This window comes from Pseudorca crassidens, chromosome 3 (genome assembly GCF_039906515.1).
Source record: "Pseudorca crassidens isolate mPseCra1 chromosome 3, mPseCra1.hap1, whole genome shotgun sequence".
NCBI classification, from domain to species: domain Eukaryota; kingdom Metazoa; phylum Chordata; class Mammalia; order Artiodactyla; family Delphinidae; genus Pseudorca; species Pseudorca crassidens.
The window spans coordinates 108,803,008-108,827,894 of NC_090298.1; the positions used below are offsets into that span (position 1 = coordinate 108,803,008).

The window sequence follows — 24,887 nt, forward strand, 5'->3', positions numbered from 1 at the left end:
AAGCTAGAATGTTTTGTTTAAAATCGGAATGCTGCACTTAAGTCACACTGTCGTCTTTGCTAAGAATGATGGTTACAGATGATAATTTTACATTTGTCTCATTTTTTAAAAGAATAAAACTTAAATGGTTGCTATACAAATATATGGATGGCCAAAGTCAGACCAAATAATCTATTTTAAGTTCTAAATAATAACCTATTATTTTACTTTACCAATCATTTTTTTGTGCATATATTTCTCTGGGGTATCTCATCATAAGAGGTGATTGTGGTGATACCAAGATTTAGGTATTTTTGTGTCCTGGGCAAAAATATTATTATACGAAGTCATTTGTGCATAGTATATAAATCTATCAGAATAAGTTTTTGTTAACAAGATCATTTTCTCAACACGTTACTCCTTATATTTTAGAAAAGGCGCCGGCGGATTGACCGAAGTATGATTGGAGAGCCCACAAACTTTGTGCACACGGCTCACGTGGGGTCAGGAGACCTGTTCAGTGGGATGAATTCCGTAAGTATGTGGGTGGAACATACAGGTGGGGCCTCCAGGCATAGTCATGTGTACCTGTGTAACAGGTACATACATTCTTAATGATGGCACTGTGCCCAGTGTATTATAGACATTGAGCATACATACTTAATGTGAGCATCAAAGAGAAGAAAATGAACAATGAAAAATTAATCTCTTACGTAGTTTGCCAAGTCATCTGTTTTTCTAAACTCTTTGTAGCTACCTTTCTTCCGAATAAATACTTTAAAACTTTTAAAGGATTTGAATTCAGAAAGGAAGGTACTCTCCCATGGATTCTCATGTCCCCTGCTGCCAAAGCAACTTGGAGGTCAGCTTTTTAGTAATATTTAATCTCTTAAGTTCAGTTAGTTGCCTTTTGCAGACGTATTTATTGCATTTCCCTTATAAAATATTAGGCTTTACCTGATATTAGAATGCTTGTTATTTATTTATTACTGTAACATAAGTTCTCATGCACTTAGCAGAGGATTAGAATTTGTATGTATTTGCTGTCTTTTATAGAGGTTTCGGTGAATTTCAGAAGACGCTTTAAATTTACTCAGCTGAACTCTTACTCCTTAATTTTTCATCTAAGGGAAAATAGAGAGCAGTATAATAGAAACCAATAGAGGGTTTTTATCAGGGCTCTGCCACTATTGCTATCCCCCATATCTAAAGTACACTGAGTTGTCTAAATGATCCCTCAAGTGTTTAGAACCAGAAAGTCAATAAGGCTTTTATAAACACAAAATTATGCTGCATTGTATGCTCACTTACTGGATAGCGTTAACAAAAGACTTAACAAAAGAACAGAGACTTATAAGGTAGGTAGGTGAGTATCCTGGATACAGCAAACAAGTTTGTCCCTACAGTTACTAGGTAAGCAAAGGGATGACATTTGTAGCTTCCTGGAAAGGAAACAGCTTGTTTGTTTTAAATCTGTAGGAAAAGTACACTGAACTGCTTTTGTGGAAATGTAAGAGGTGTCAGATTGCTGTTAAAATACAACTCAGTAGCTTCGTTTCCTGGATAAATGTGGAGTGAAGAGACCAAATGGGACCCTATGACTTTTGTTAATACTAAGGTCATTGTGGCATATATAAATAAAATGAACGGTTTCAAATTTATTATATCTGATTAATTTCTTTCTCATCGACATGTCTTCTTCCCCACTTCTGTTCTTAAAAATTTAACTGTATAGGACAAATTAAGTTCTTAGTTCGTAGTACTTAGTTAACTTTTAAAATCTCGTTTATGCACATTTCAGAATTTCCTTCAAGATTCCTATCTGGTAATTTGTCTCTATGAAAAGCCTGTCATTGATGTACATGATTCTTGCTTGCCATCAAGTTAGGTAAAGTTTGAGGACTGTCCCCTGCAGGGCTGACTGAGTTGCAGCATCAAGACGGGCCCTCAGCTGTTGTAGAGGTTCTGCCCTGCAGTCTCCAGACAGCCTCCTTTGGTTACTGAAGTATATTTCTTACGAGGTGTTCTAGCTCTTCAGAACCAAACCTGTCTTCCGAAGGCTGTTTGTACTCATTGCCTATGTTTACGTATTAGTTTGTTGTCTCTACAAAGAAATAGTTTCTTTTAAGTTCATCTATTCTGAGAATTGAGCAACACTAATAGGAACATGGCTCGATGCATATGAAAGAGGCAGGCCACGCTGGATTATTGAATGGCCAGATGACTGGTTTTTTTCCCCTAAATACACTGTTCTTCCCAAGACTACTTTTCATACTAACTTATTGCTAGAAAAGGTTTCTATGACTCTTTTAATAATATAACTTTATTGTGTTAAAATAATGCATAGCCACAGTCACAATAATACATATCATCTCAATACTGAGGGTTACTTACTAGAAAATCCAAGTCCTTTTGTTTGAAATTGAAGAATTGACTTTTGGAAGAAAAACAGATTTTTTTTTTTCTTAGAATTTGCATGGCATTATGAAAGTACCGTGTAAAAATATAAAGATGTTGTAAATAGGCCTAAGATACCTATAAAACCTAACTTGTCATGTTAGGTGGGAAATTATTTGGTACTAGGGTAAAATCAAGTTTGTGCCACAAAACAGTGTTACCACAGAGGAGCAGAAAATTAACCGATAGCCTATGGCCATAAGCTTCGCAGACTGAGCAAGTTTACTTAAATAGACCTATAGATTTTAATTTTATTTATTAAAATTTAAAATATTTATTTATTTATTTTTGGCTGCATTGGGTGTTTGTTGCTGCGTGAGGGCTTTCTCTAGTTGTGGCGAGCAGGGGCTACTCTTCCTTGCGGTGCACAGGCTTCTCATTGCGGTGGCTTCTCGTTGCGGAGCACACCTGCATTGGCAGGCGGATTCTTAACCACTGCGCCACCAGGGAAGTCCCTCTTTTTTTTAATATATTCTTACCTAAAGTAGTCATTTGAGTAACGTGAATATAGATGTTACAGTACATCACTATGTGATATCATTGGAGTTAGTTCCACATATGTGAATTTTTCAGTAAATGAGTAAAAATTTACCCATTTAAGAGCCAATCACATGTTCTCACTTTAACCATATTGGACCTAAATAGCCATGCATTTTATATTTTGCTATTCTCTTCAGTTAGAATATATTTAAACCTGTCTTACTCCAAAAATAACTTAGAACAGTCTTATTACTTTCTTTAAACAAACTGACTGAGGATCATCAATGAAAAGACACCTTGTATCGATACATCATGTTTTCTGTGATTAAGTATTTGATAAGTAGATTAACGAGTGGATGGTGCTCCCACCCCCTTCTTACCTCCCTGGGTCCTAGAAATGTGAAGGGCCCTTTGAGCTGTTTCTGTGCATTAGACCAGACTGCCAGTGCTCTCACCGTTGACTGTTAGGCCGTCATATCCCAAACCTTCCTGTTGCCCCTTTTTCTAGAAGTCTAGCTTGATTCGCTCGTTCTCTGCTTCCAAAATGCTTCTAATTGCTATGAACTAAGATAGGATACACTAAGAACTCTTTGCAGTTCGCACGTAACTTTGTGACTTTGTTTTGGCAAAGTAAGAAAACATCCCAGCGGGACTTCCCTGGCGGTCCAGTGGTTAACACTCCGTGCTTCCACCACAGGGGTCACAGGTTCGATCCCTGATCCGGGAACTAAGATTCCACATGCCGTGCATCATGGCCAGGAAAAAAGAGAAAATACCCGAGCATTTATATATCTCACAGTCTACTAGAAAGTAGCCCTGTAATGTGGTTAGGAAAGGTTATCATCTTTAATCATTTTACAGATAAGAAGCCTGATATGCACAGAGGATAGATAGTTCACCCAGAGTTAAAATATTAATAAAGAAGTTTGGATTACAGTCCAAGTCTTTGGATTCTTTTGTTGTTGTTGGAACATAGTTGATTTACAATGTGGTGTTAGTTTCAGGTGTACAGCAAAATGAATCAGTTATATATATACATATATCCACTCTTTTAGCTTCTGTTCCCGTATTGGCCATTACAGAGTATTGAGTAGAGTTCTCTGTGCTATGCAGTAGGTCCTTATTAGTTATCTATTTTATATATACTAGTGTATATGTCGAGCCCAGTCTCCCAATTTTTCCCTCCCAAGATCCCATCCTCCCTGGTAATCATAAGATTGTTTTCTACATCTGTGACTCTTTCTGTTTTGTAAATAATTTGGGATGACATTTAGGTTGCTTCCATGTCTTGGCTATTGTAAATAGTGCTACTATGAACATAGGGATGCATGTATCCTTTCGTAAATATTATAGTTTTCTTCAGATGTATGCCCAGGAGTGGGATTGCTGGATATGGTAGTTCTGTTTTTAGTTTTTTAAGGAACCTCATACTGTTCTCCATAGTGGTTGTACCATTTACATTCGACCAACAGTGCAGGAGGGTATCTTTTTCCCACACCCTGTCCAGCATTTACTGTTTGTAGAATGTTTGATGATGGCCATTCTGACCAGTGTGAGGTGATACCTCATTGTAATTTTGATTTGCTTTTTTCTGATAATTAGTGATGTTGAGCATCTTTCTTTTGCTTTTTGGCCATCTGTATGTCTTCTTTGGAGAAATGTCTATTTAGATCTTTTGCCCATTTTTTTTTAATTCAAACAAAGTCACAAAAATTATAATCATCCTCATCAGTTCACTCAGTCCCATGTAATTAATTTTTTTTGTCGTCTTGATCTTTTGTTAGCACTTTGACGAATTCATCAGTTGTCCATTAGAGCTCTGAAAATGCTTATTCAGTTCAGCAGTATAGTCAGTTACCAGAAACCTGTACTTGTCAGAGTCTTTTCCATGAATTCCTTGAAGATGAAACCCTTTTATCAGGAACACTTTTGCAAAAGCATCACAGTACACCCAGAACTGTCTGTAAATGACAAAAGACTTAAAAATGACCACGGATAAAGATTTGATGAAAGTTCATAATAATGCAATTGACAAGGAAATTTAGTTATTTCTGAGAAGATATACATTTTAAAGTAATAACTAGAATTATGACTTACAACATTAAACCAGAACGTATAAGATTTTTAGAAGTTTCCTGTAATGTCTGAAACATTTATATTAACATATTTCCATACAAATAACCCAAAGAAAGTTCAGTATTAGTTGTTTTTTTTGTTTTTTTATACTGCAGGTTCTTATTAGTCATCAATTTTATACACATCAGTGTATACATGTCAATCCCAGTCGCCCAATTCAGCACACCACCATCCCCACCCCACCGCGGTTTTCCCCCTTGGTGTCTGTACCATTTTTCTAGGTTCCACATACATGCATTAATATACGATACTTGATTTTCTCTTTCTGACTTACTTCACTCTGTATGACAGTCTCTAGATCCATCCATGTCTCAACAAATTTCATTCCTTTTTATGGCTGAGTAATATTCCATTGTATATATGTACCACAACTTCGTTATCCATTCGTCTGTCAGTGGGCATTTAGGTTGCTTCCATGACCTGGCTATTGTAAATAGTGCTGCATTGAACACTGGGGTGCATGTGTCTTTTTGAATTATGGTTTTCTCTGGGTATATGCCCAGTAGTGGGATTGCTGGATCATATGGTAGTTCTATTTGTAGTTTTTTAAGGAACCTCCATACTGTTCTCTATAGTGGCTGTATCAATTTACATTCCCACCAACAGTGCAAGACGGTTCCCTTTTCTCCACATCCTCTCCAGCATTTGTTCTTTATAGATTTTCTGATGATGCCCATTCTAACTGGTGTGAGGTGATACCTCATTGTACTTTTGACTTGCATTTCTCTAATAATTAGGTTGAGCAGCTTTTCATGTGCTTCTTGGCCATCTGTATGTTTTCTTTGGAAAAATATCTATTTAGGTCTTCTGCCCAATTTTGGATTGGGTTGTTTGTTTCTTTCATATTGACCTGGATGGGCTGTTTATATATGTTGGAGATTAATCCTTTGTCCGTTGATTCCTTTGCAAATATTTTCTCCCATTCTGAGGGTTGTCTTTTCGTCTTGTTTATGGTTTCCTTTGCTGTACAAAAGCTTTGAAGTTTCATTAGTTCCCATTTGTTTATTTTTGTTTTTATTTCCATTACTCTAGGAGGTGGATCAAAAAAGATCTTGCTGTGATTTATGTCAAAGAGTGTTCTTCCTATGTTTTCCTCCAAGAGTTTTATAATGTCCGGTCTTACATTTAGGTCCCTAATCCATTTTGAGTTTATTTTTCTGTATGGTGGTAGGGAGTGTTCTAATTTCATTCTTTTATATGTAGCTGTCCACTTTTCCCAGCACCACTTATTGAAGAGACTGTCTTTTCTCCGTTGTACATCCTTGCCTCCTTTGTCCTAGATTAGTTGACCATAGGTGTGTGGGTTTATCTCTGGGCTTTCTATCTTGTTCTGTTGATCTATGTTTCTCTTTTTGTGCCAGTACCATATTGTCTTGATTACTGTAGCTCTGTAGTATAGTCTGAAGTCAGGGAGTCTGATTCCTCCAGCTCCGTTTTTTTCCCTCAAGACTGCTTTGGCTATTCGGGGTCTTTTGTGTCTCCATACAGATTTTAAGATGATTGGTTCTAGTTCCATAAAAAATGCCATTGGTGGGTTTCCCTGGTGGCACAGTGGTTGAGAGTCCGCCTGCCGATGCAGGGGACACCGGTTCGTGCCCTAGTCTGGGAAGATCCCACATGCTGCGGAGAGGCTGGGCCCATGAGCCATGGCCGCTGAGCCTGCGCGTCCGGAGCCTGTGCTCCGCAACGGGAGAGGCCCCAACAGTGAGAGGCCCGCGTACCGCAAAAAAAAACAAAAACAAAAAATGCCATTGGTAATTTGATAGGGATTTCATTGAATCTGTAGATTGCTTTGGGTAGTATAGTCATTTTCCCAATATTGATTCTTCCAATCCAAAAGCATGGTATATCTTTCCATCTGTTGGTATCATCATTAATCTTTTTCATCAGTGTCTTATAGTTTTCTGCATACAGGTCTTTTGTTTCCCTAGGTAGGTTTATTCCTAGGTATTTTCTTCTTTTTGTTGCAGTGGTAAATGGGAGTGTTTCCATAATTTGTCTTTCAGATTTTTCATCATTAGTGTATAGGAATGCAAGAGATTTCTCTGCATTAATTTTGTATCCTGTAACTTTACCAAATTCATAAATTAGCTCTAGTAGTTTTCTGGTGGCATTTTTAGGATTCTCTATGTATAGTATCGTGTAATGTGCAAACATTGACAGTTTTACTTCTTCTTTTCCAATTTGTATTCCTTTTATTTCTTTTTCTTCTCTGATTGCCGTGGCTAGGACTTCCAAAACTATGTTGAATAATAGTGGTGAGAGTGGACATCCTTGTCTCATTCCTGATCTTAGAGGAAATTCTTTCAGTTTTTTACCATTGAGAATGATGTTTGCTGTGGGTTTTTCATATATGGCCTTTATTATGTTGAGGTAGCTTCCCTCTATGCCCACTTTCTGGAGAGTTTTTATCATAAATGGGTGTTGAATTTTGTCAAAAGCTTTTTTCTGCATCTATTGAGATGATCATATGGTTTTTACTCTTCAATTTGTTGATATGGTGTATGACATTGATTGATTTGTGTATATTGAAGAATCCTTGCATCTCTGGAATAAATCCCACTTGATCATGGTGTATGATCCTTTTAATGTGTTGTTGGATTCTGTTTGCTAATATTTTGTTGAGGATTTTTGCATCTATTTTCATCGGTGATATTGGTCTGTCATTTCCTTTTTTGTAGTGTCTTTGTCTGGTTTTGGTATCAGGGTGATGGTGGCCTCATAGAATGAGTTTGAGAGTGTTCCTTCCTCTGCAATTTTTTGGAAGAGTTTGAGAAGGATAGGTGTTAGCTCTTCTCTACATGTTTGATAGAATTCACCTGTGAAGCCATCTGGTCCTGGACTTTTGTTTGCTGGAAGATTTTTAATCACAGTTTCAATTTCATTACTTGTGATTGGTCTGTTCATATTTTCTGTTTCTTCCTGGTTCAGTCTTGGAAGGTTATACCTTTCTAAGAATTGTCCATTTCTTCCAGGTTGTCCATTTTATTGGCATAGAGTTGCTTGTAGTAGTCTCTTAGGATGCTTTGTATTTCTGTGGTGTCTTTTGTAACTTCTGTTGATTTGAGTCCTCTCCCTTTTTCTTGATGAGTTGGGCTAATGGTTTATCAATTTTGTTGAATTTCTCAAAGAATCAGTTTTTAGTTTTATTGATCTTTGCTATTGTTTTCTTTGTTTCTATTTCATTTATTTCTGCTCGTATCTCTATGATTTCTTTCCTTCTGCTAACTTTGGGTTTTGTTTGTTCTTCTTTCTCTAGTTCCTTTAGGTGTAAGGTTAGATTGTTTACTTGAGATTTTTCTTGTTTCTTGAGGTAGGCTTGTATAGCTGTAAACTTCCCTCTTAGAATTCCTTTTGCTGCATCCCATATGTTTTGGATCATCGTGTTTTCATTGTCATTTGTCTCTAGGTATTTTTTGATTTCCTCTTTGATTTCTTCAGTGATCTCTTGGTTATTTAGTAACGTATTGTTTAGCCTCCATGTGTTTGTGTTTTTTACGGTTTTTTCCCTGTAATTCATTTCTAATCTCATAGCACTGTTGTCAGAAAAGGTGCTTGATATGATTTCAGTTTTCTTAAATTTACTGAGGCTTGATTTGTGACCCAATATGTGATCTATCCTGGAGAATGTTCCATGTGCTCTTGAGAAGAAAGTGTAAACTGCTGTTTTTGGATGGAATGTCCTATAGATATCAATGAAATCTATCTGGTCTATTGTGTCATTTAAAGCTTCTGTTTCCTTATTTATTTTCATTTTGGATGATCTGTCCATTGGTGTAAGTGAGGTGTTAAAGTCCCCTACTATTATTGTGTTACTGTCGATTTTTTTTTTTTAATAGCTCTTAGCAGTTGCATGTATTGAGGTGCTCCTGTGTTGGATGTGTATATATTTATAACTGTTATATCTTCTTCTTGGATTGATCCCTTGATCATTTTGTAGTGTCCTTCCTTGTCTCTTGTAACATTCTTTATTTTAAAGTCTATTTTATCTGATATGAGTATAGCTACTCCAGCTTTCTTTTGATTTCCATTTGCATGGAATATCTTTTTCCATCCCCTCACTTTCAGTCTGTATGTGTCCCTAGGTCTGAAGTGGGTCTCTTGTAGATATCATATAGATGGGTCTTGTTTTTGTATCCATTCAGGAAGCCTGTGTCTTTTGGTTGGAGCATTTAATCCGTTCACGTTTAAGGTAATTATTGATATGTATGTTCCTATGACCATTTTCTTAATAGTTATGGGTTTGTTTTTGTAGATCCTTTTCTTCTCTTGTGTTTCCCACTTAGAGAAGTTCCTTTAGCATTTGTTGTAGAGCTGGTTTGGTGGTGCTGAATTCGCTTAGCTTTTGCTTGTCTGTAGAGCTTTTGATTTTTGCATCGAATCTGATTGAGATCCTTGCAGGGTAGAGTAATTTTGGTTGTAGCTTCTTCCCTTTCATCACTTTAATTATATCATGCCACTCCCTTCTGGCTTGTAGAGTTTCTGCTGAGAAATCAGCTGTTAACCTTATGGGAGTTCCCTTGTATGTTATTTGTCGTTTTTCCCTTGCTGCTTTCAATAATTTTTCTTTGTGTTTAATTTTTGCCAATTTGATTACTGTGTGTCTTGGCGTGTTTCTCCTTGGCTTTATCCTGTATGGGACTCGCTGCACTTCCTGGACTTGGGTGGCTGTTTCCTTTCCCATGTTAGGGAAGTTTTCGACTGTAATCTCTTCAGATATTTTCTCTGGTCCTTTCTCTGTCTCTTCTCCTTCCGGGACTCCTATAATGCGAATGTTGTTGCATTTAATATTATCCCCGAGATCTCTTAGGCCGTCTTCATTTCTTTTCACTCTTTTTCTTTATTCTGTTCCGCAGCAATGAATTCCACCATTCTGTCTTCCAGGTCACTTATCCATTCTTCTGCCTCAGTTATTCTGCTATTGATTTCTTCTAGTGTAGTTTTCATTTCAGTTATTGTATTGTTCATCTCTGTTCGTTTCTTCTTTAATTCTTCTAGGTCTTTGTTAAACATTTCTTGCATCTTCTCCATCTTTGCCTCCATCGTTTTTCCAAGGTCCTGGATCATCTTTACTATCATTCTGAAATCTTTTTCTAGAAGGTTGCCTATCTCCACTTCATTTAGTTGTTTTTCTGGGGTTGTATCTTGTTCCTTCATCTGGTACATAGCCCTCTGCCTTTTTATCTTGTCTTTCTGTGCATGTGGTTTTTTGTTCCACAGGCTGCAGGATTGTAGTTCTTCTTCCTTGCCCATTTTTGCAATTGGTTTTTTGATATTCAGCTGTATGAGCCATTTGTATATTTTGTACATTAATCCCTTGTCGGTTGCTTCATTTGCAAATATTTTCTCTCATTGTGTGGGTTGTCTTTTTGTATTGCTTATGGTTTCTTTTGCTGTGCAGAAGCTTTTAAGTTTCATTAGGTCCCATTTGTTTATTTTTGTTTTAATTATCATTACTCTAGGAGGTAGATCCCAAAAGATATTGTTGCAATTTATGTCAGAGCGTGTTCTGCCTATGTTTTCTTCTAAGAGTTTTATAGTGTCTGGCCTTTCATTTAGGTCTTTGATCCATTTTGAGTTGAATTTCGTGTATGGTGTTAGAGAGTGTTCTAATTTATTTCTTTTACATGTAGCTCTCTGTTTTTCCCAGCACCGCTTATTGAAGAGACTGTCTTTTCTCCATTGTGTATTTTTTTTATTTTTTATTATTTTTTCCTCCAAAATTCCAGTTTTTTTTAATATCTTTATTGGGATATAATTGCTTTAGAATGGTGTGTTAGTTTCTGCTTTATAACAAAGTGAATCAGTTATACATATACATATGTTCCCGTATCTTTTCCCTCTTGCATCTCCCTCCCTCCCACCCTCCCTATCCCACCCCTCCAGGCGGTCACAAAGCACCGAGCTGATCTCCCTGTGCTATGTGGCTGCTTCCCACTAGCTATCTACCTTACGTTTGGTAGTGTATATATGTCCATGCCTCTCTCTTGCTTTTTCACAGCTCACCCTTCCCCCTCCCCATATCCTCAAGTCCATTCTCTAGCAGGTCTGTGTCTTTATTCCTGTCTTACCCCTAGGTTCTTCATGACATTTTTTTTTTTCTTAAATTCCATATATATGTGTTAGCATACGGTATTTGTCTTTCTCTTTCTGACTTACTTCACTCTGTATGACAGACTCGAGGTCTATCCACCTCATTACAAATAGCTCAATTTTGTTTCTTTTTCTGGCTGAGTAATATTCCATTGTATATATGTGCCACATCTTCTTTATGCATTCATCTGATGATGGACACTTAGGTTGTTTCCATATCCTGGCTATTGTAAATAGTGCTTCAGTGAACATTGTGGTACATGTCTCTTTTTGAATTATGGTTTTCTCAGGGTATATGCCCAGTAGTGGGATTCCTGGGTCATATGGTAGTTCTATTTTTAGTTTTTTAAGGAACCTCCGTACTGTTTTCCATAGTGGTTGTATCAATTTACATTCCCACCAACAGTGCAGGAGGGTTCCCTTTTCACCACCATTCCTTCTTACTTTTTTCATAATTGCCATTCTGACTGGTGTGAGGTGATACCTCATTGTAGTTTTTATGTGCATTTCTCTAATAATTAGTGATGTTGAGCATCTTTTCATGCTCCTCTTTGGCCATCTGTATGTCTTCCTTGGTGAAATGTCTTTTTAGGTCTTCCACCAATTATTTAACTGGATTGTTTTTTTGATATTGAGCTCTATGAGCTGTTTGTATACTTTGGAAATTAATCCTTTGTTGTTTAATTTGCAAATATTTTCTCCCATTCTGAGGGTTGGCTTTTCGTCTTGATTATCGTTTCCTTTGCTGTGCAAAAGCTTTTAAGTTTAATTAACTCCCATTTGTTTGTTTTGGTTTTTATTTCTGTTAATTCTAGGAGGTGGGTCAAAAAAGATCTTGCTGTGGTTTATATCAAAGAGTGTTTTTGCTATGTTTTCCTCTAAGAGTTTTATAGTGTCTGGTCTAACATTTAGGTCTTTAATTCATTTGGAGTTTATTTTTGTGTATGGTGTTAGGGAGTGTTCTAATTTCATTCTTTTCCATGTAGCTGTCCAGTTTTCGTAGCGCCACTTATTGAAGAGGCTCTCCTTTCTCCATTGTATTTCTTGCCTCTGTTGTCGTAAATTAAGTGACCATATGTGCTTGGGTTTATTTCTGGGCATTCTATCCTGTATCATTGATCTGTACTGGCTTTTGTGCCAGTACCATACTGTCTTGATTACTGTAGCTTTCTTGCCTCCTTTGTTATAGATTAGGTGACCATAGATTTGTGAGTTTATTTCTGGGCATTCTATCCTGTTCCACTGATCTCTATTTCTGTTTCTGTGCCTTTACCATACTATTTTGATTACTGTTACTTTGTAGTTAGTCTCAAGTCAGGGAGCCTGATTTCTCCAGCTCCATTTTTCTTTCTCAGGATTGCTTTGATTACTTGGAGTCTTCTGTGTCTTTAATAATTTTTTGTTCTAGTTCTCTGAAAAACGTCATTGGTAATTTGATAGGGATTGCGTAGAATCTGTAGATTGCCTTGGGTAGTATGGTCATTTTCACAATATTGATTCTTCCAATCCAGGCACATGGTATCTCTCCATCCGTTTGTATCATCTTTACTTTCTTTCATCAGTGTCTTATAGTTTTCTGCATACAGGTCTTTTGTCTCCCTAGGTAGGTTTATTCCTAGGTATTTTATTCTTTTTGTTCCAATGGTAAATGGGAGTGTTTCCTTAATTTCTTTTCCATTTTTTTTATCATTAGTGTATAGGAATGCAAGATATTTCTGTGCATTAATTTGGTACCCTGCTACTTTACCAAATTCATTGATTATAGTTTTCTGGTGGCATCTTTAGGATTCTCTATGTATAGTATCATGTCATCTGCAAACAGTGACAGTTTTACTTCTTCTTTTCCAGTTTGTATTCCTTTTATTTCTTTTTCTTCTCTGATTGCTGGGTCTAGGACTTCCAAAAGTGTTTTGAATGAAAGTGGTGACAGTGGACATCCTTGTCTTGTTCCTGATCTTAGAGGGAACGCTTTCAGGTTTTCATCATTGAGAATGATGTTAGCTGTGGGTGTGTCATATATGGCCTCTATTATGTTGAGGTAGGTTCCCTCTATTCCCATTTGCTGAAGAGCTTTTATCATAAATTGGTGTTGAATTTTCTCAGAAGCTTTTTGTGTATCTATTGAGATGATCACATGGTTTTCATTCAGTTTATTACTGTGGTGTATGTAGCACACTGATTGATTTGAAGATATTGAAGAATTCTTGCATCCCTGGGATAAATCCCACTTGATCATAATGTGCGATCCTTTTAATATATTGTTGGATTCAGTTTGCTAGTACTTTGAGTATTTTTGTGTCTCCGTTCATTGGTGATACTGGCCTGTAATTTTCTTTTTTGTGTGTGGTGTCTTTGTCTAGTTTCAGTATCAGGGTAGTGTTGGCCTCATAGAATGAGCTTGGGAGTGTTCTTTTCTCCGTAATCTTTTGGAAGGGTTTCAGGAGGGTAGGTGTTAACTCTTCTCTAAATGTTTGATAGCATTTGCCTGTGAAGCCATCTGGTCCTGGACTTTTGCTTGTTGGAATTTTTTTAATCACTGTTTCAATTTCAGTACTTGTTGTTCCACATTTTTTTTTTTTTTTTTTTTTTTTTTTTTGCGGTATGCGGGCCTCTCACTGTTGTGGCCTCTCCCCTTGCGGAGCACAGGCTCTGGACGTGCAGGCTCAGTGGCCATGGTTCACGGGCCTAGCCGCTCTGTGGCACGTGGGATCTTCCCGGACTGGGGCACGAACCCGTGTCCCCTGCATCAGCAGGCGGATTCTCAACCCCTGTGCCACCAGGGAAGCCCTATAATTTCACTACTTGTGATTGGTCTGTTCATATTTTCTTTTTCTTCCTGGTTCAGTGTTGGAAGATTGTATCTTTGTAAGAGTTTGTCCATTTCTTCTAGCTTGTCCATTTTATTGGCATATAGTTGTTTGTAGTCAACTTATGGTCCTTTGTATTTCTGTGGTGTCTGTTGTAACTCTCCTTTTTCATTTCTAATTTTATTGATTTGAGTCCTCTCCCTTTTTTCTTGGTGGGTCTGGCTAAAGGTTTATTAATTTTGTTTATCTTTCCAAGAACCAGCTTTTAGTTTTATTGATCTTTGCTATTGTTTTGTCTGTCTGTTTCATTTATTTCTGCTCTGATCTTTATGATTTCTTTCCTTCTACTAACCTTGGGTTTTGTTTGTTGTTCTTTCTCTAGTTGTTTTAGGTGTAAGGTTAGGTTGTTTGAGATTTTTCTTGCTTCCTGAGGTACGATTGTAGTTCTATAAACTTTCCTCTTGGAACTGCTTTTGCTGCACCCCCAAAACTTTGGACCATTGTGTTTTCATTGTCATTTGTCTCGAGGTATTTTCTCATTTCTTCTTTGAGTTTTTCAATGATCCATTGGTTGTTTAGTACCATTGTTTAGCCTCCATGTGTTTTTTTGGTTTTTTTTTTACATTTTTTTCCCTGTAGTTTCTAATCCCATAGCGCTGTGGTCAGAAATGATGCTTGGTATGATTTCAATTTTCTGAAATTTACCAAGGCTTGATTTGTGACTCAAGATGTGATCTATCCTGGAGAATGCTCTGTGTGCCTTTGAGAAGAAACTGTATCTGCTGTTTTTGGATGGAATGTCCTGTAAATATCAATGAAATCTGTCTGGCCTATTCTGTCATTTAAAGCTTTTGTTTCCTTATTAATTTTCTGTCTAGATGATCTGTCCATTGGCGTAAGTGAGGTGTTAAAGTTCCCCACTATTGTTGTGCTACTGTCGATTTCTTCTTTTATAGCTGTTAGCATTTTCCTTATGTATTGAGGTGCTCCTTTGTTGGGTGTATATATATTTGTAATCGTTATATCTTCTTGGATTGATCCCTTTACCATTATGTAATGTCCTTCTTTGTCTTGTAACAGTCTTTATTTTTATTTTAAAGTTTATTTTGTCTGATATGAGTATTGGTACTGCAGTTTTCTTTTGATTTCCATTTGTATGGAATACCTTTTTCCATCCTCTCACTTTTACTCTGCATGTGTCCCTTGATCTGAAGTGTGTCTCTTGTAGACAGCATATATATAGGTCCTGTTTTTGTTTCAGCCAGTCTATGTCTTTTGGTTGGAGCATTTAATCCATTAACATTAAGGTAATTATTGATATGTACGTACTTGCTATTTTTTTAATTGTTTTGGATTTGTTTCTTAAGGTCATGTTTCTTCCCTTCCTCTTTTATTCTCTTGTGATTTAATGTCTACTTTTTTCTCTTTCTCTCTTTTGTCTTTTTTTTGGGGTGGGGGGGCATGCTGAGTGACATGCAGGATCTTAGTTCCCAGATCAGGGATTGAATTTGTGGCCCCTGCAATGGAAGTGCAGAGTCTTAACCACTGGTCCACCAGGGAAGTCCCTTGATGTCTTATCTTTAGTGATGTGTTTGGATTGCTTTTTTCTTTTTTGTGTGTGTAGCTATTCTAGATTTTTGGTTTGTGGTTCCCAAGAGGTTTTGCTATAGTAGTCTGTGTATGTACAAGATTGTTTTAAATGGTTGATATCTTTATTTCAAATGCATTTCCAATATCCTGCATCTGTACTCTCCTCATGATTGCTGGTTTTGATATTCTGTTTGTGTGTGGAAGATTTCCTACCTTTACTTTATGTTTGCTTCTGCCAGTGAACTTCCCCATTCGTACTTTCTTGAGTCTAGTTGTGGTCTCTTCTTTTCCACCTAGAGATGTTCCTTTCAGATTTGTTGTAATGCTGGTTTGGTGGTACTAAATTCTCTTATCTTTTGCTTGTGTGTAAAGCCTTTTTATTTTTTGGCTGTGTTGGGTCTTCGTTGCCACGTGCTGGCTTTCTCTAGTTGCGGCAAGCAGGGGCTACTCTTGGATGCAGTGTGGGCTTCTCGTTGCAGTGGCTTCTCTTGTTGTGGAGCACAGGCTCTAGGCATGTGGGCTTCAGTAGTTGTGGCACACAGGCTTAGTTGCTCCGCGGCATGTGGGATCGAACCCCTGCATTGGCAGGCAGATTCTTAACAACTGTGCCACCAGGGAGGCCCCTGTAAAGCTTTTGATTTCTCCATCAAATCTAAATGAGAGCCTTGCTGCGTAGAGTATTCTTGGTTGTAGGTTTTTCCCTTTAATCACTTTAAATATATTGTGCCACTTCCTTCTGGCCTGCAGAGTTTATACTGAAAAATCACCTGATAATCTTATGGGGTTTTCCTTGTATGTTATTTGTTGCTTTTCCCTTGGTGTTTTTAATATTTTTTTCTTTGTCTTTAATTTTTATCAGTTCGATTAATATGCATGTTGGTGCGTTCCTACTTGGGGTCATGTTTTATGGGACTCTGCGCTTCCTGGACTTCAGTGTTTCCTTTCTCATGTTAGGGAAGTTTTCGGCTATAATCTCTTCAGATATTATTATCTTGGGCCCTTTCTCTCTTCTTGCACCCTTAAAATGCAAAGGTTGGTATGTTTTAATGTTTCCCAGAGGTCTCGGAGACTGTCCTCATTTCATTCTTTTTTCTTTGTTCTGTGGCAGTGATTTCCAACATTGTCTTCTAGCTCACTTATTTTTCTCCCTCAGTCATTCTGCTGTTGATTCCTTCTAGTGTATTTTTCATTGCAGTTATTGTTCATCTTTATTTGTTCATTACATCCTCTAGCTCTTTGTTAAACATTTCTTGTAACTTCTCAATCTGTGCCTCCATTCTTTTCCCACGATTTTGTATCATCTTTACTATCATTACTCTAAATTCTTTTTCAGGTAGGTTGCCTATCTCCTCTTCATTTAGTTCTTGTGGGTTTTTATCTTGTTGTTTCGTCTGAAACATATTTCTCTGCCATCTCATTTTGTTTCACCTTCTTTGTGAACTCCTTTATGCAGGCTGGAGTATCATAGCTCCTCTTCTGGTGTCTGCCCTCTGGTGGGTGAGAGTGGTCCTCAGGCTTCTGGAGGTTTCCTGGTGGGAGGGACTGGTGCCTTCTTGCTGGTGGGTGGAGCTGGGTCTTATCCCTCTGGTGGCCAGTGCTGTGTCAAGGGGTGTGTTTATAGGTGGTTGTGAGCTCAGTATGACTTTAGGCACCCTGTCTGCTGACGGGTGGATCTGTGTTTCTCTCTTGCTGGTGGTTTGGCAATTGCTTGCTTTTAACTGCACCAGTTTTATGTCCTATTCCAAGGAAACTTCATTGGTACATATAAAATTATGTTTTTTTTATTTTTATTTTTAGAAGGTTGGTTAATGAAGTCCTGGAGGGTATATGGCACTCCTGGGGCCACTCAGCAAGGTTGCAGGTAGAGAAAATGAGTGCACAGGCCTGGAGTTCTGCCTTTATCAGGGTTGAGGATAGGATGCCTAGGGTTTCACAGGTTCACTGTCTACTGCTTCTTCCTGGTGGTGTTGTGAGGGTTACATGATGTCATATTTTGAAGCCATCCTTGTAAACCTGAGACCAGCCTGTTCCCTGAGGGCTGTTAAGGGGATGTTGTTTGCAGGCTCAGGCAGAGGATGAGTCAAAAGTTCAGGGGCTCTAACCACGTGATAAAAGCTGGAGAGAATGATGATTCCACCCTGGGCTCATATGTGTCCTGGGGTGTGGCCTCTGGCTAAACTTGCTTTGAATGTTCCAAGTCTTTGGATTCTTACACTCCTTTTCACTTTATCAGACTATACTAAGACTGTATTAAGTATGTAAATTTTACCATATGGACTTGTAAAAAATTTATTCATTTATGTATTTTTGGCTGCATTGGGTCTTCGTTGCTGCACACGGGCTTTCTCTAGTTGTGGCGAGCGGGGGCTACTTTTCATTGCAGTGCGCAGGCTTCTCATCGCGGTGGCTTCTCTTGTTGCAGAGCATGGGCTCTAGTCGCGTGGGCTCCAGTAATTGCGGCACACAGGCTCAGTAGTTGTGGCTCACAGGCTTTGTTGCTCTGTGACATGTGGGATCTTCCTGTACCAGGGCTCGAACCTGTGTCCCCTGCACTGGCAGGCGGATTCTTAACCACTGTGCCACCAGGGAAGTCCCACATGGACTTTTAAAGTTTACCTCTGGTTTAGTTTCATTCATATTTATTTTTGAATCTGATTCTAATCCAGGTAATTGAGGTGATCATATATGTGAGGTGTTTGTAAATTAAGGTGTTTGAGGGACAAAGTTGAGTTCATCTGTATCTTTTTAACTGCTTTTGAAATGTGCCTTGTGAATTACAAAACGTTTTTGTAATTGCCAAGTGGAGAAAGTTGCAGGAGTGGGGGGATGGGTGAAGAGGGAGTTGTGGCGAAAAAAATGCTTCAGTCACTAGCTTCAGCATTTTGCCTTTAATGAGAACAAGTTTAAGTCTATAAAAGGTACCCTTTTGGGAAAAGCAGCCCAGCTAAAATATTAGGCAAGAATTGCTTACTTGCAGTGGCCCTAGTTCCTGACTGGTTCTGTTCTTGTCTTGTTGCAGGTTAGCTCCATTCAGAACCAGATGCAGTCCAAGGGAGGCTACGGGGGTGGCATGGCTGCCAACGTGCAGATGCAGCTCGTGGACATGAAGGCAGGATAGCCCTGGACCCCTCCTCCAGTGAGTACCTCAGAGCACAGGCTGGAAGTTCAGATCATACATGGCCACTCACTAACAGCTGATGACATTAACAGCCTTAGTTCAATCTTGGGGTTAAAAAATAAATATCTTGTTCTTATTTTTTAAAAACTGTGAACTTCCTAGAAAAGGTAAAAATACTTTAGTTGGCCAAGTGATGACCTTAGGCAGTTACTGCATTTTGAATATTAGTTTCAGGTGGTGGTTTTCCTTATGAGAAACTTTAAATGCTTTAAGACATCTTGTTTGGGGGGAGGCTTTGAGATTCTAGTGACAAGATGTCTCTTATGTGTCCTTTAAACGTGAGTGAAGTTACTGAGTATTAATACTGCATGAAATCCCGTGTGTAGTGATTTTATATTTAATACCATTACAGATAAATCTTTCATTATAAAGAAGTTTTCAAATTAAAAAGACAACTATTAAGAGGCATGAACCCCTAAAGGGTAAAAATCATTTGGATTATGCTTTGGTTTTATAGGTCACTGTGAATTTCTATGTTTTGTTTCCACTGTTGTTTAATTTTTTTTATTGTAATTACTTTTCTTTCCTTTTCAATTGCAAAAAAGTGTGATGGCGTCTTGTTCACCCAGTTGTGATTACTCCAGTGACACGTTACTATTCTGCTCTGAAGAAACTATTGTCAGAAGAATCCTGCATTTCCTTCAGCTGGCATGCATGCCTTTGGACTCACGGACAGAGTTCTTTGGATTGTGGCTTAATGATTGATTTTTATGAATATGGATCTGATTTTAGCATGATCTTTTTTGTGAATGCTAGCACTGTTTTGCATTTTTTCCCGCATTTTTAACAATTTCTCTTTCCACCTCCATCCCCTCTGCCTTATGATTTTATTGGTAAGCAAAGAACTGCTATTTTAATTTGTCACCATTTATGTATATTTTGGAAGGTATGAGATCCATAAGCACAATGATCACTTCTATTCATTTGAAACTTCAGCAGAGTAGTATCTGCATGCTTTATGAAGTTGCCTGTATGGGAGCCCATGGGATGCCAGAAATGAATATTTCCTTGCTGCCACGGGCTGATGATACTGCTGCTATGAGAGAAAGGTTAGCTGTGGCACCAAGTCACATCAGTTTCACAAAAAAAAGCAATTTGTAGCTTATTTTAGAAGTATGACTTTTATTTAGAGTTATAATAAAAGCTTGCATTCATAAGGCATTCATTCTGTTGTAAATGTTCAATATATTTATTTGAGAGCAAGGGCCTGGGATTGTAAACAGGTATGGTGAGATGTATCTGTGTGTGTGTGTGTGGTAATACCCTCATTGGGTCTGACTCTGAGCATTGTGATCTTAGCAGCTGTTCATTTCTCTGTGTGCTCATTCTGTTTTCACATGTCTATGTTTAATATTATGGTATCCAGTTGCTTCCAGTAGCAGTTTGTTGAGGTTTGGCCTGTATTCCTAACTGTGGATTTCAGTCATTGGCTTCTCCATCTTCCACATATTTTGGGACAATGGAAGTTGCCAGGAGCAACAAACAGTTGACCTGGCTGTGTTGTTGCCTGTGAAAACAACCTGCATGGTGACTTATTAAGGTATTGGTGAGAAACCTTTGGCTCAGGTTCCAAAATACGTTTATTCTTCACAAATTGTATTTCTGTAAATGCTTCTCCTTCCCCGTAAGGGTGTAGTGCTAAGCCAATTAGTGGTTTTTTTCATGAAAATGTTTAAATTATGTCCAGTTCAGCCCTATGTAACAGTTGCATTTGGTAGGAGTAACAGTTCATGTAGGAAATGGTGCTTAATTGAAAACTGACTTAGAAAGCTATAAGGAATTAGGTAATTGTATAAAGGAAGAGATCATTTCTCTTCACCTTAGTCACAGGTTCTTGTGAAACAGGTAACTAACTAAATATTGGGTTTATATAGGCAAAACATGGAAGCATTTCTTCCCCCAGTTCTTTTGGATTTAATTTACCCAGTAGAGCAGGCACTAGAATACTCAGTCCTTATAGTTCTTCAATTTTGAGTCTTCATAGGTGTCAATCCCAGAGACTCTGTCAAGGAAAAACATATATGCTTAGATGCTTAGCAGTCAAAATAGGCATTTTGCAGTTTAATAAATAACTTCCGAACTTGAATTCATCTTATGTCATTAGTTGTGTTGCTACTGCATTCTGGATTTTGCCTGAGTACCACTGTCATTCTGTTCAGCCAGCCAGACAGAGCACTGCAGTGGGAAAGCTCTTTAAGGCCCTGTCAGTGCTGGATGCTATGTAGTCTACTTCTATTCTGACTTTGACTTTACAGATTTTATAACTCTTAGAACAATACAGGGAGGCATGGTCCCTTTTCCCCAATTCATGATTTGATTCTTTTTCCCAATCACTCACTTTCCTGATTCTCCAAGGGCCAAATACTCTAGTGAGCACTGGAGCATATCTCCATGGTAAGCCAAAGGCTGCACTCTTCAGCCTCTGTTTTGCAGCTGCCACTGACTTGACAGGCACAGGTAGCCACACTGTGTGCAAGAACACATGCCCAGAAAGGTGCCAGTAATTATAAGAAAATTACCAACAATTTTAAGATACTAACCTTGGACACAGAGTTTTTAGGGAGTTGTTAGCAGGTCCCACCTGGATAAATGGGTTTGTTAATCTTGGGAGGTCATTTGCTCCGCATAACAATGTGTGAAAATTGAAGCTAACTAAGTATGATTGACTGTTAATACTTTGCTGAAATACATGCTAACAACTGTTAACTAATGACATGCATTCTGTAAAAAAGAGGTGCTTTCCCGTGATGTAGGCCTGAAGTGGTGCCAGTGAGCATAGGTTGGAAATGTGAACTGTGGTGACTGGATTCAGCATTTCCAATGCAGCATTATCAGTGGGCCTTTAAAGATACTTTGTGAGTATATATTAGCTTTCACTTTTGTTATTAAATTATAGCAGTTCTATTATAGAGAGCAAGTTTGCCTTGATTTGATTTTGTTTAAAATGACTTCTGCTCAGCACCCAGGAGATAAAATTGACATATTTTTATAATATAAGCATACTTTTTTTGTACATTGTGTTCATTCTTGAATAAAGTAAGTTCAGTGTTGGCTTGTAGATAATAAAAAGAAAGTAAGTATTTGATTTTGTTTCAATAAATGTTTTTCAATCCTGGTTTGGTTAATTCTTTTCTTTCAAGGAGATATTTAATAAATATCACCTTTTTAGCCTTTCTTAGAGTTATGGCAACTATGTGTTTTGAAATTTTCTAAACTTGTAATATCATCTTATATAATTTAATAGAATTAACCTAAAAACTCCTACTTCCAAACAAACATTTAAAAAAGTAGGAAGAAACTAAAAATACAAATATCCCCCATTTTTTTTTAACAAAGGTATCCAACCCCCTCAGTTTTCAATTTTCCATGCTGAAGCAATTTGTCCTCACACTGTATGTAGGCTTTAAATAAGTAAAAATAAAGTAAGAATTTATGTCCATCATCACAGAATGTATGGGCAGTTTGCTCCGTTCCCATCAGGGGCAGTTTTGTTCCCCAGGGAACATTTGAAAATGTCTGAAGATACTATTTTTGGTGTCAGAAACTAAGGAAGGGGTGCTGTTTGACACCCCTGGGAGGCCACTAAATAGCCCCCACAAGAGAGAGCCGTCAGTCACAGTGCTATAGCTGGGAAACACTGATGTAGAACAAAGATCTGTGTACTCACCAGATCTTGTTTGAGAATCCTTCTTTAATGCATTGGTCAGGTACTGAGAATAGGTCACAGTTAGGTTTGGCTGTATCATGAGAATTGCCACACAGTATTCTAAAATAGAAAAATAAATGAGCAAAGTATCAGGAAACAATATCTCAAAAAGTTACAGTAACCTTTGTCCTCAGCTCATGGCCAAGGGCTCTAAAGGGAAATTGGGTTAAGATGAAAGTATGTGAAGAAACTCATGTTGTACATTAATTAGGAGCTCTATTTCGAGTATATGTTTTTAAAGGATATGCATAAAATGCACAAAAAAGTAGGACAAATCTATAAAAAAACTGTCTGTCAGAGACATAGACTGGAATTTGCTAAAATTGTGAAAATGCAAAAGTCTACAAAATTCATATATACCCTGTGCTTTTAAAAGATACTTTTAGCAGACTAGTAAGAAAGCAATTGAAATTTTTACCTTCAGCTTACTACTGTCTTCCATCTAGACTGGTCCAATAAGAGAACTTACTTAAACCATTAAATGACTCATGTTATTAATCTTTTAATATTTTAGCACCTAAACATTGAGTATTCAGGATGTTTCTGAGTTGAGGGTTTTGTTGTGGGGTTTTCTGTTGTTTTTTAAATGCTTTTAACAGATACAACCAACCTCTGGGCTCCTTTTGACCGTACCCTTACCTCTCAATTGCATCATCTTGATAGTGTTCTAGCTGATCTGCCTTTGATGTCCAAAAGATACTTCCCAAGTAAGAAGATCCAAATGTTTGATCTGGGACTTCACAATTACTGTAAGAGTGGTGATTTTGGTACCAAAGAAAGGATGATTTTAGTCTCACTGAAAGATAAAAGCAAGAGAGTAAAAACAGTGTCAATTCTAACCCCAAATTTTCTCCTCTAAATCCAAGCTCCAGAGTTGTTAACAACTAGAGCTTTTACTCCTCACTAAACCTCCTCAGTTCACCAGCTTTAGATAGGTAAATACACTGAACTCCTAGGCACTGGTTTTTACTTTTGTTTTTGCTCCTTTACAGCAGCAGCAAGTAAGATACTTCTTTCAAAATCTTCAGAGCTTGACCTAGTTAGTTACCTTTTTCTTTTTTATTTCTTTTTTTATTTTTGGCTGTGTTCGGTCTTCATTGCTGGGCACGGGCTTTCTCTAGTTGCAGTGCACAGGCCTCTTATCACAGTGGCTTCTCTTATTGCAGAGCATGGGCTTTAGGTGCACAGGCTTCAGTAGTTGTAGCATGCAGTCTCAGTAGTTGTAGCTCACGGGCCCTAGAGCACAGGCTCAGTAGTTGTGGTGCACAGGCTTAGCTGCTCTGCAGCATGTGGGATCTTCCTGGACCAGGGCTCAAACCTGTGTCCCCTGCATTGGCAGGTGGATTCTTAACCACTGAACCACTAAGGAAGCCCCTAGTTACCTTTTTCTTAATGTTCCTAATTGAAGCCGTGTAAACACATCCATCTTTGTGTGCCAGAAATCTCTGGCATTCCTATACACTAATGATGAAAAATCTGAAAGTGAAATCAAGAAAACACTCCCATTTACCATTGCAACAAAAAGAATAAAATATCTAGGAATAAACCTACCTAAGGAGACAAAAGACCTGCAGAAAATTGTAAGACACTGATGAAAGAAATTAAAGATGATACAAATAGATGGAGAGATACACCATGTTCTTGGCTAGGAAGAATCAACACTGTGAAAATGACTACTCCCCAAGGCAATCTACAGATTCAATGCAATCCCTACCAAACTACCACTGGCATTTTTTACAGAACTAGAACAAAAAATTTCACAATTTGTATGGAAATGCAAAAGACCCCAAAGAACCAAAGCAATCTTGAGAACGAAAAACGGAGCTGGAGGAATCCGGCTCCCTGACTTCAGACAATAGTACAAAGCTACAGTAATCAAGACAGTATGGTACTGGCACAAAAACAGAAATATAGATCAATGGCACAGGATAGAAAGCCCAGAGATAAACCCACGCACATATGGTCATCTTATCTTTGATAAAGGAGGCAAGAATATACAGTGGAGAAAAGACAGCCTCTTCAATAAGTGGTGCTGGGAAAACTGGACAGGTATATGTAAAAGTATGAAATTAGAACACTCCCTAACACCACACACAAAAATAAACTCAAAATGGATGTAAGGCCAGACACTATCAAACTCTTAGAGGAAAACATAGGCAGAACACTGACATAAATCCTAGAGAAATGGAAATAAACAAGTGGGACCTAATGAAACTTAAAAGCTTTTTGTACAGCAAAGGAAACCATAAACAAGACAAAAAGACAACCCTCAGAATGGGAGAAAATATTTGCAAATGACAAAGGATTAATCTCCAAAATTTACAAGCAGCTCATGCAGCTCAATATCAAAATAACAAACAACCCAATCCAAAAATGGGCAGAAAACCTAAATAGACATTTCTCAAAGGAAGATATACAGATTGTCAACAAACACATGAAAGAATGCTCAACATCACTAATC

The 24,887-nt window shown here is 37.8% G+C and overlaps 1 protein-coding gene across 8 annotated transcripts in view; it reads left to right on the forward strand.

Moving 5' to 3' along the window:
* CDC42SE2 (CDC42 small effector 2) overlaps window positions 1-21,835 on the forward strand; it is a 113,782-nt gene extending 91,947 nt beyond the window's left edge. For all 8 annotated transcript variants that reach the window (XM_067731660.1, XM_067731659.1, XM_067731662.1 and 5 more), the window contains 3 exons: window positions 412-513; window positions 18,562-18,678; window positions 19,266-21,835. In XM_067731660.1, the coding sequence (XP_067587761.1) occupies window positions 412-513; window positions 18,562-18,660 (201 nt within the window). In that variant the 3' untranslated portion in view covers window positions 18,661-18,678; window positions 19,266-21,835. The remainder of the gene's footprint in view (window positions 1-411; window positions 514-18,561; window positions 18,679-19,265) is intronic.
* Window positions 21,836-24,887: the final 3,052 nt, after the last annotated feature.